We start from the raw sequence: 10909 nt of genomic DNA, 5'->3' as shown, positions 1-10909 counted from the left end.
GCTCAATTAAATAGAAAAATCCCGTTGAGTATATTTCACACATTTAATAATTTAGTGAGGTTGATTAAAATGCAATGAGTTTTAAGTGAGAGAGTTAATAGATTTAATGTTGTAAGCAGTTGTGATTCGAATACGTATTCTTCGACTTCGATTGTTGCTTAACTTTAGCGCTTAGAATCTGAGCTTTACATAGATAAATAAAAAATATATATATATATATTTAACAGCAATGTGCCGAGCGCACAAAAAGTGTGCAAAAAAACATAACCGGATCTGTTAGAAAATAATTTTACAATAGTTTCTAGGATAATGTAAACGATTATACAAAAATATAGAAGGGCGCATAAAGCACACTAAGGGATAATATACAATTATATGGCGTACCGTTAGTAGACTGATTAACTATATGTATATATAGTTTATATATATACATATACATATATATGTGTATGTATAGCACGCTAGTCGTAGCCAACGGGAAACGAATGTACAACTATATAAAACGAGGCTCGTGTGGCGAGTCCTTGAACAGAACGAGGTGGTTGTGCCTAATGGGGGGAGGACTTGGGGAGGGGACGGTGTGCAACGCGCTCAACACGCCACGTCACGACATAAGGACTCGCCGTCGCTAGTCCTGGCCGCATTACCGCGCGGCCAACTGAAGCGTCCAGCTGGTCGAAGTCCCATGGACGGCGAGGAGGGTGTCGATGCCTCCGAATCGCCGCTAACACAAACAGCTGAATCATCGGCGCTGGCTGGCGTCAAGGAGCGCTCGCAGCTGGCCCCAATCTCTGAGATAGGTATGGCGGTTGCCGACAGCGACGAGTCCTCGCTCTGCGGCACAATCTCCTTGAAGCTCTGGTTGGGCGGCGTCACGACCAGCATGTTAATGGATATGAGCAGCGGATGCACCAGCTTTGGGTCAAGCACCATCAGCGACACCTCCTCGTTCTTTTCCAGGCTGAGCGTTGTGATCTCCGACGTCTGGGTAAACACCGGCTGGCGCTGCGCATTAATCGATGTGACCGTGGTGCGTATCATAAACTTTCGTTTCGTCTGCAAGCTGAGCACCCGCTCGTGCTCGTGCCGATGGTGGCGTCGTATGTTCAGTCGCCGAGAGTCCATAATGAGTATGAGATCCATTCCATAGTTGAAGCCCGTCCAGCGCCACTTCTGATACCCAGGCTCGAGCAGCAAACGACCGCAGCGCATGCAGTTCTCGAAGAACTGCTCCTTGTCCAGCTGCTGCGGACTCCTGTTTTATTGTGAACACATAATTGGACTTAAATTTCGCAATAAAAATTGTCAACTGTCACTTACCCATCCTCCTGGCCGTGATCGATGCGCAGCAGGGCATCCCAGTGGCTGTGTATGTGCCTGTAGAGCCACTCCTTGGGAATGATGTTGTCGTTGAATATAATCTTCAGATCCATATAGTGATTGGTCAGGTACTGAGTGCGCAGTTTCTGGAATACGGGCACATATGCCTGTCCCTCGGGCGTGGCCAGAAAGGAGCGCTCCTCCATGCGGCTAGCAAAGTACGTCCATTGAACAACATCCACGCTGGGCGTGTGCGTCTCCACGCCGGCATTGACCAGTCGTTCCTGGGTCTTTTGCGCCTCAGCGCGTTGCACAGGATCCTCTGGATCATACTGAGGATGCAGCTGTAGAAACATCCAGGTGCGCAGGAGTGTGTACAGCGAGAACTCTGTTTGCATCACGTACAGATCGTGGCTGGCAGTTAGCAAAGTCATTAGATCAATGGATATGTGCCGCAGCAGATTAGGATTCTTATTGTAAATGCTAAGTAGATTGATCTGGAACCACTGGAAGGTGGACTTCTTCACGCTCAACACACCGTACTGGCAGGCAGCCTCATAGTACTGAATGGCAGTCTCTGCATTGATGCTGTCCACCATCACTTCGGCGCACTTGTCGATGATGCCATCCAGATGGAAGAGTGTGGCTGTAGCCAGAACGGGTATCACATCTTTGACTTCAATCTCTATTTCATCCGAGTACATGGAGCCAAACACTGCGTCCAGGCTATCCGCATTGATTCGATCGTCGAGTATTTTAATGTGAACAAAATTTTGTTGCGCCTCCTTCCACGAACCATTGAACATGCTGTAAAAGTAGGGACTCTGGCTAAGATAGACCTTGTGCAGATGCCACACCTTGTCCAATGCCATCACAGCCACATCCGAGTTCTTCTGCTCCTTGAACAGAGCATTGTATATATACTGTGTGGTCGTCAGCAGCTTCTTTCTGCACACGAAACGCCGTGGATTAGTGGATTATGTCTGGAATCATTTGGAGCAACTTACTTTTTCGGCGATTTGGCGTCCAGTTGCGCCCGCTCGCGCTCCTCCTGGGACGCAGTCGTGTCTGTGCTACGTCTGCGCTTCCGTCGGCCGCCGAACACCTCCGCCACATTGCTTTGCATGGATCCAACAATTTGGCCCATGGTTGTGCGTCTCTCTCCAAACAGGAGCACGTCCCAAAATTCTACAAACAGACACAAATATCATGGATATACAAAGAGATCAATTCTTTCGTGACACGAACAATCACGACCCGAACTTAAAAACAAAAGTACAAATTTTAAATTTATGTAGATTTAACGAAATTCTTCACTGAATTGAAAACAAAAATGTTCGAAATGCGGTTCGCCCAACACTAATTTCTTTAATTTAAAGGGTGGACATTTAATGGTTCGGTCGCGTGGCTACATATTTTGTTTATGTACACAAAGTTGACCCACTTTTTGCCTCTCCCCGCAACGCCCACAACGGATCACGACCTTTTATGGTGGGCGTGCGTCGAGTGGATTTTTGGGGGAAAGTCAACCGCAGTGGAGTTCAGTGCATTTAGCGCTCAGATCTAACCCCTCCTACAGCTGCTCCGCTTGACAGATGATGTCACCTGTGGGCAACCTTCAAAGTGGAGGCCCGTTTAAAAATAGAACGAATTTGAATTTCGAAAGCGACCAAAAGTCCATCGAGTAGCAGATGTTGCGCCGCGAACCCGTTTATATGCTAAATACAACATGCATTTGCATTTGTTTATGTTTTTCTTGCTGCTTCTGCTGTTACTGGATGTTGTAACCGTGTCAAGGCCGTTGCCATAATAATAACAATACTTAAGCTTTGATTTTGCTTTGTTTACAACATGTTTCTACGGGCTTGTTACTCCATATCGGAAATTACGCACTCAGTCTCGGTTGCGAATGCTCAGGAGCAAATACACAAATACATTTGCACACACATACTTAGATACACATACACACATACCTAGATACCTAGTTTGTTTTGGTGCGGCGCAGTTGAAGCTCTCAAAACCAGTTTGGGCACACTTTTCTTATAAGACCAAAACAAGAAATTCGAATGCAGTGCCTGCAAATTACGTCACTACAAACAAACAACGAGAGCGGGGAGATATCAAGAGAGAGAGAGCAAGAGAGGCAGAGAGCAAGCGCTTTTGTCGTTACTTTCAAACGCTGATGATATCAGATAGCTTACAGCCTCTCCCACTCTGCTGCACACGCTCCATTCATTGGACTGCATACAATTGAAAAAACTAATAATAATAATGACAAAAAAAAGAATAAATAGGTTGACTATTATTTAAACTTTATATAAAAGATTTCCCTTTACAATGTTAACTATAAAAAAAGTTACTGTAGCCCGAGTAGTTACGGCCAAGTAACGTGAGTTGTCGTCAAAGAAGCCAACAAGCTCGGGCGGAGCGAGATTCGAACTCGCACTAAACGCACGTAGCGCTAAAGAGAGTCAAAACGTTTAAACGGCTGCGCCATCCTCAACTCTTAAACGCCGTCTGCTAAACATCAACAAATGTAGATGCTTATGTGTATTGGAGTAAATAAAAAAATGTGCACGCATATATGTATGCGTTAAACATACTATGAAATATGTTCATATGTGTTTGTTTAAAGCGTTTGGCTTTGATATAGTTCGATTTGATATGAACATACATACAAATATACATAGAGGTTCAGCGAACTTGTGAGACAACACGACGAGGCACGATATTCCCAGCTGTTCGGCTGTGGATCGGAAAGACGGACCAGATTGGTAAATGCGCTGCTGCTGCTGTCGCTTTAAGTCTCCCAAATTTACTGTTGTGCGGCACTGATAGCGGGGCTTTATATAGGTACAGGCCATATGCATGTACACACTCTAAGACTTTTTAAAATAGAGTCGAAAATAAAATGTGCCAACGCTTGTCAACATGTGTGCCACCCTCACCCTCAGTCAATTCGCGCACTCTCTCTCTCTCTCTCTCTCTCTCTCTTTGTTGCTTACACACCGATTTCCTGATGATACTGGCTGCAGTGATGCTGTTATTGCCATTGTAACAGTAAATCGTTAATATAAATAGCAAACGAAAGTAAATTTGGGAATAGGAGTGGGAGAAGCAACAGCAACGACGCAGTAATATACTAAGGTAGAGAGGCACACAATTGTCTGTATTGGTGAGTGCGTGGTGCAGAGAGAGAACTGTGCTTACTCTAGCGCACCAAACAATACGAGAGCGAAAGACGCAAAATGCAACGACGGACCAAGGTACACATACACATACAAAACTAGCTAGCGAACTGATAAAACAAACGAAATACAATGCAATAATGCAAAACTTACTGTAAATGTGAAGTTACAGTTTTGCTTTTATTTTTTTATGTAACTGAAGTATCACTAGACTTTACGTCAATTTACTAACAATTGTAGCACTTCTGTTCAATCACAACAGACTGTTTAAAATAATTTATTAAAAATTCATTCCTATAAGTTGTATTTCAATTTATGTATTCTTTTTCATGCACAATGGCTTTGCGCACTCCACAAGCAACAACCGTTCCGTCCCGTGAATCTTAAGCAACTCTCAATCAATCGTGCTTTTCTTGGAGAGCAGAAAACAACAAAATTAAAAACAAAAAAAAAACACTGTGTTGAAAATGTTAAAATTTACAGTGCTGTTATTGCTAACAGCACAACACTGGACAGCTTCCGTTACTCTGTGTCAGCTATTAATGTATTTATGCATTTAATATAGAAATATACAAAATAATTGCACTACAGAAATTTAGATAGCCGCTTACATGCTTGATAGAAGATTAACCCGAATACGGTCTTAAGCATGAATAACAGCAGCCTAACAGCCCACAACTGTTAAATTCAGAACCGATTAAAATTTCGATAAGTGGACTTTTCCATGTGACCATCACTAACGCTTTTGACATTCACTGCGTTTACATTTGAAAATTCGAAAGAATCATAAAAAATAATTAAGGAAGCATCAGCATGAAAGTGACGCCAAAGAAATTACGCGGCACTGCTGGGGAGTCATCACTGCGGCCGCGGGAATCCCGTAAAGAAGCGTCAAAGGATGAATCAGAAGCTCCACTACCGATGCTGCAAATCGACGACGACATTGAATCCGAGTTGCCCATACGGGGACGTCCCTCAAAGAAGCTACTCTTGCAAAAGCAGCAACAGCGCGCCCAGCTGAATGCTAAACAGCAACCAGAATTAAAAACCACGTCGACATCGGCAACGGCAACGGCAACTGCTGCGCTACCAACTGGTTCAGGGCGTTCCAAAGCAAAGCGCTCGCTCTACAAAAAAAACGGCAATAATGCAGCACAGAAATCCCACAGCGAATCGTACGTGATGCGTTTGTTTGAGCGCAGCTTAGACCTGTCCAAGTATAAGGACAAGACGCCGCTGTACCCGATATGCCGCGCCTGGATGGCCAACCAGCCGCGCAATCCAGCCGTGGCCATTTATAACACAGATGGCACAAATCCAACAGTCAAACGGGAGGACGACGCGGAGGAGATTCTGGCGAAACTGCTGAGCGGCGAACTGAAGGTCCTAAAGGAGATGCCACAGGCACGCAAAACAGATTTGCCGATAATTCCGCCCCGCCTGCAGCAAACCCAGGACGCGAAGCTGCAAGGCGCCAGCAAGGACGAGCTGCTGGCGGACAATGTGAGCCACTGGAAGCGGGTGCGCAGCCACTGGCTGAAGCATGCGCAGAAGTACGAGCATGAGCGCTATGAAATAATTGACCAGATAATGGATGCTGTTTGCAAGCGAGAATAAAACTGAATTTCACTTGAATAAATCTTTATTTGTATGCGTTTGCCATTTTCATTTATCTGTGTTGGTAATTAAGTCTAATTTCATGGACCACAGCGGCCACCTTTATATTTTGAATAGAATTAAAATGCTGTTGGATTGTTCTTGTTTGGTTCTGTTGCCACTGCCGGAGCGCGCCAGGTTGTAGGTGTGTATATGCGTGCGTGCGCCTGTGTCGGTGTGTGTGTGTAGCAGGTGTTCACACACACACACACACGGTCTTCGGCTGTTTGCTGCACCCGACCACTTATTCGACCTTGAGCAATTCGACATCGAAAGTCAAGGTAGCGTTAGGGGGAATGACACCTGGATGGCCTCGGCTGCCGTAGGCGTAGTCAGGTGAGCAGATCAGCTTGGCCCGTTGGCCAACGCTCAGCTGAGCAACGCCCTCATCCCAGCCGCGAATAACTTCGCCCTTGCCAATGGTAAACTTGAACGGCTTGTTGCGGTCCCGAGACGAATCAAACTAAGATTTTGAAAGAGAATATAATTTACCAATTTATTGCTTGAGCTATTCAATTACGCACCTTGGTTCCATCGTCCAAAGTGCCAGTGTAATGCACCGAAACTTTTTGGCCATTCTTGGGGAAGGTACTGCCTGCAATACGAAGGCGTGTGAGAGTGAGATGCATATATGTATGTATGTACATGTATATAGAGAGCGGAAAAATACTTCGTTTTTTTATCAGAGCCGCAAAAATAGGGTTAGGAAAGCATAAATCAAATAGAATAAATATTTATTTGCTTACCATCGCCGGCTGAAATTGGAACAACTTGTACACCCATTTTTACGTTTTTTCGTTTGTTTTATTTTATAAATCGGGCTGCTGAAAAACTAGCACGTTTTCTCGTCGCGTCGAACAGAAAAACCAGAGATGTCACCAAGTATTAAAAATCCCGATAACATGTGGCCTATTCTGATAGCTATCGAAATCGTCTTCCAGTGCGTCGCTGCATACACGAAAATTATCGGTATTGCTCCCAGCACTAACGCCGAAATGAAAAGACGCGCAATTTTTAAAAATGCTTTTATTAATCCACAACCTGAATACCGCTCTCGTTGATGACAATTCTTTTGTTGTTCAGCGCTCGTTTGCCCTTAAAGCAGTTTAATTGCAATTTGTGATCTATGTTTATCGCTCTGGAAGGCACGTGTGAAGTTTTTATATAGCTGCTGTCCACTGTGTACATACAGCAAACATAAAATCTCTTTGAGATCCTGTGTATTCGCTCCAGATAATTCATATAGTATGTATATTTGCGCATGGGCACATTTGGCGGCAAGTCAAACCAATAGAATTCGCAAAGTCCGTCTATGGCAACTAGGCTAACCCTCTCGTTATCAAGCAGAATATGATGATCTAGAGCTTTTATGGCCATGCGAACATCCAGGGATGAAAAGCAATTAATAACTTCCAATGAGTCCATACACTTCTCACAGATCTCTTGCAATTCGACGGATGTTGCTTGTGGGTTGGCATTTTTGACCGCGTCCTGCAAAAGTTTACCAAGTAACTGAAGATCGATTTTATGGTTAATATTAATTAGTATGACATCACAGCGTGTTAAACAGTTTGCCATCAGCTGCATTAGCAGAAGAGTTTTGCCGCTCCTACGCTTGCCAGAAATTTCAACAAGTGATCTGGGCTCTGGTCCGCCTGTTGTGAAAATGCTGGGCTTCAGATCCGAGATGCTTGGCCGCTGCTCGCCTATCTGACGTAGGTAAAGATTAGCTGCAGACATAATATCCATTTTTCAAGAATTTCAAATTAAATGAATTGAAATTGTTTACACTTTGCATAGATATGCGAAACAGGGCTGTTATGCGTCTATCGAACATGTTCAGTGTTAGAAAGTGCGAAAAAGCACATAATATTACCAATTCACTTAATACTGACAAAAAATTGGAGAACAAAAGTGTTTAACTAAAGAAGAACCAATGAAATTATAATAATAGTAATAAACATAGCAAATAAACAAGTTTGTTGGCTGTTTGGCAATCCTGCTGCTATAGCATGACTTTGTAAAACGGCGCACATGTAGTTTATGTCTAAGGAAATCAGTTTTACGACTTCAAAGTGCGTCGAATGCCAGTTGCAACATGCAGGCTGCTCAGGAGCCCGAGTCAAGCAGCAACAGCAACGGCAAGCTGGCAAACGCAACGCAACTGGATGCCTTGGAGGGCAACGCCAAAGTGTGCACCATTTGCGGCAGTAGCAAGTCCTCGTCATCCGCCCTGCTGGACCTGACGGCCAACAGTGTGATGCAGCGACGTCTAAGCCGCGATTGGAAGCTGTCGGTAAGTGGCATCAGCCAGAGATACCTAGCGTCCATTTCGCTTCATAGGTGCACAATTGCAGGCAGACATAGTCAAGACAACACTGCGAGCCATATGCGTCGAGTGCGTCTGCAAGCTGAACATGCACTCGGAGGTAACACGCACGCTGATGCAGCGGCTGCAGCGCCTGACCGTCACGGCGAAATCACAGGCTGAAACGCCGGTGGAGCGTAGGCAATGTGACAGTCCGCCCATTGCCGATGCTGAGGTATCTACGACAGGGGTGCCCTTGGCACAGGAGGAGGATGGCACCGGGACAGTTAGATCCGTTTCGCCCACGTCCACTGCATCGTCGTGCTCAGTGCTGCAGGCGTACTCAGCCCAACCACCAGAATCTCCCTCCGCCACAGAGTCCGGTGGCCTGCGCAACAACAGCGGCAACGCTTTGGACGGCTGGAAGTGGCGCACACGGCGGGTGTGCCAGTATTGTGAGCGCGTCTACTCTCGCAAGGATCACTATACGCTGCACGTGCGCCGTTGTTGGCGCCGCCAGACGCAGCGTCGTCCCAAGTGTCGAGTGCTCAATGAAGCCGGCAACGATGAGGAGGATGACGAGAACGATAATGGGGATCAGGCTCTGTCGCAAACGCCACGACACTCGCATACTTTTCAATGCCAGAGCTGTGAGAAGGAGTTCGCTGGCAGCGTGGCCCTGCGGCAACACCAGCGTATCAGCCACCAGCATCGCTGCAGCCTGTGCGAGGCGGAATTCGGCACGAAATACGAGTGGGAGCTGCACCATACCATATGCAGTGCCAAGCAAGAGGCAAGTACTCTAAAACAGGATGTTCTAGATGGTATAATCAATCAATCAAAACGCTCTATCGTAGGCTTTGCAAATGCAAGAATCCCCCACACAGCCTCGATCTACACGATCGCGGTCGCGTGCCTGCTCGGTGGCCTGGTATAATGGTGAACTGGGCGATGAGGAGACGGATGAGGATCAGCAGGACGACGAAGATGCCACCTCCATAGCGGACACGATGTACACAAGGCGCATGAACTTCACCGGCGATTGGATAGTTAACCACAGTCGCAGCAACAGCAACAGCGCCCTAAATCTGACCATGCTGTACGATGATTATGTGCTGGAGGAGTCGCATATAACCACAGATAAGGAGTATGATCTCTACTTGCTGGATCTGCTTAAAATGCAGGTGCAGCTGAAGGCCTTCTCGTGCTTTGTGCCCACCTGCTGCTATCAAACGGACACGCTAGTTAATCTAATGAAGCACGACTACATGCAGCACTGGAAGATGAGCTGGTTTTATTGCCACAAATGCGGCGACGTTTTCACCAGCAAGTGAGTGGACTGAAACGTGTATTTTACTATTATCATTGAGACATTAACTTTCTGAGACACCTGGCAGGGTCTTCCTCGACTATCATCTGCATCGGCAAAACCGCGGCGTTTACATATGCCACAAGTGTCACGATGAGTTTGAGTTCCAGCATCAATTGGATCGCCATCAGGTGCTGCACAGCAAGGGCATCAATTATTACTGCAACTATTGCCGCTTGGAGTTTCTTAGCGAGGCCAAGCTGTTGGCCCACTGCGAGCACGAGCGGCACAGCCCCAACGATGAACCACCCCTCATACGCATCGAGCACGAGCTGTCCATTATCAATCCCGTACACAAAGAACCAGACCGGGCACAGCAGTACACGGTGCGCGTGCTGAACATACCGCACATGCCGTGGATATCCAATCGGCCCAGGCATTTGCCAAATCATAAACCCTTCCGTTTTGCCATTGGCATTTGCGAGTTCGACAATCGCAATCCGCCCAATTGTGTGGGCTGCCTGTAGAGTGCTGGTTCTAGGGTATCTGCTCGTTGAGCAAAGTCATCTTATAGTCTCATGTGTATAAAACTAGTATGATTCAATTTATTTCTGTGCTAAGCAACCACTGCTAGCTAAAGTCTGATGCATATCTCCTGGATGTAAGACATATAAATGTGTATATATATTTTTATATTCGAATTGTAAATGTTGTAATAAATATGAGCTCACCATTGTTAAACCCTTAACGTGCGGAATTCAGATCTCATTTGTATAGAAACAAAGCATATGTGTTCTTTTATTCATATATGTGTAGATATATCTTCAGTCATTTTTATTTTGCATTCATACCGAAAATGTTGCCTTAATTATGATTTGCACATTGCAATTGTAGTTACAAATATTTAAGAAATTTTCAATTAACACTAACTTTTATATAACGGCAAAATACTTGGTTTGCATCCAATTATTTATGCATATTATGTACACAGGGATTGTTGTTTCTCATATCGATACGCTTACTCTAGAATTGTATAACAAATGAATTAACGCTATAGCTATATATATGTATATATGTATATATATATATCTTTATCGTATGTGTAAGAATAAGTTTTTGCATATACTT

General features: G+C 45.1%; 4 protein-coding genes across 4 annotated transcripts; 2 read left to right on the top strand and 2 right to left on the bottom strand.

The window, feature by feature from the left end:
• Nucleotides 1–19: 19 nt before the first annotated feature.
• On the bottom strand, nt 20–5072 carry LOC115764564 (protein germ cell-less). The gene is made up of 4 exons (XM_030707688.1): nt 4662–5072; nt 2328–2508; nt 1321–2268; nt 20–1255 (listed from the first exon to the last, which is right to left on the bottom strand). Exons 2-4 carry the CDS (start codon nt 2465–2467, stop codon nt 592–594), a joined length of 1752 nt encoding a protein of 583 aa, XP_030563548.1. The 5' UTR covers nt 2468–2508; nt 4662–5072; the 3' UTR covers nt 20–591.
• A 40-nt stretch (nt 5073–5112) lies between these two features.
• LOC115764565 (protein lin-37 homolog) lies at nt 5113–6148 on the top strand. Its single transcript, XM_030707690.1, has one exon. It carries the CDS (start codon nt 5322–5324, stop codon nt 6123–6125), a length of 804 nt encoding a protein of 267 aa, XP_030563550.1. The 5' UTR covers nt 5113–5321; the 3' UTR covers nt 6126–6148.
• LOC115764566 (12 kDa FK506-binding protein) lies at nt 6133–7036 on the bottom strand. Its single transcript, XM_030707691.1, has 3 exons — nt 6911–7036; nt 6689–6759; nt 6133–6627 (listed from the first exon to the last, which is right to left on the bottom strand). The coding sequence occupies exons 1-3, from the start codon at nt 6945–6947 to the stop codon at nt 6409–6411; spliced, it is 327 nt and encodes a 108-aa protein (XP_030563551.1). The 5' UTR covers nt 6948–7036; the 3' UTR covers nt 6133–6408.
• A 1017-nt stretch (nt 7037–8053) lies between these two features.
• Nucleotides 8054–10540, top strand: LOC115764545 (zinc finger protein 33A). The gene is made up of 4 exons (XM_030707659.1): nt 8054–8460; nt 8522–9265; nt 9330–9802; nt 9870–10540. The coding sequence occupies exons 1-4, from the start codon at nt 8263–8265 to the stop codon at nt 10306–10308; spliced, it is 1854 nt and encodes a 617-aa protein (XP_030563519.1). The 5' UTR covers nt 8054–8262; the 3' UTR covers nt 10309–10540.
• The last annotated feature ends 369 nt before the right edge of the window (nt 10541–10909 follow it).

Source organism: Drosophila novamexicana, unplaced genomic scaffold (assembly GCF_003285875.2).
Source record: "Drosophila novamexicana strain 15010-1031.04,08,12 unplaced genomic scaffold, DnovRS2.1 tig00000858-arrow-arrow-pilon, whole genome shotgun sequence".
NCBI lineage: Eukaryota > Metazoa > Arthropoda > Insecta > Diptera > Drosophilidae > Drosophila > Drosophila novamexicana.
Note: the sequence above shows the minus strand (reverse complement) of the source record. Positions and strands in the feature narration are given on the sequence as shown.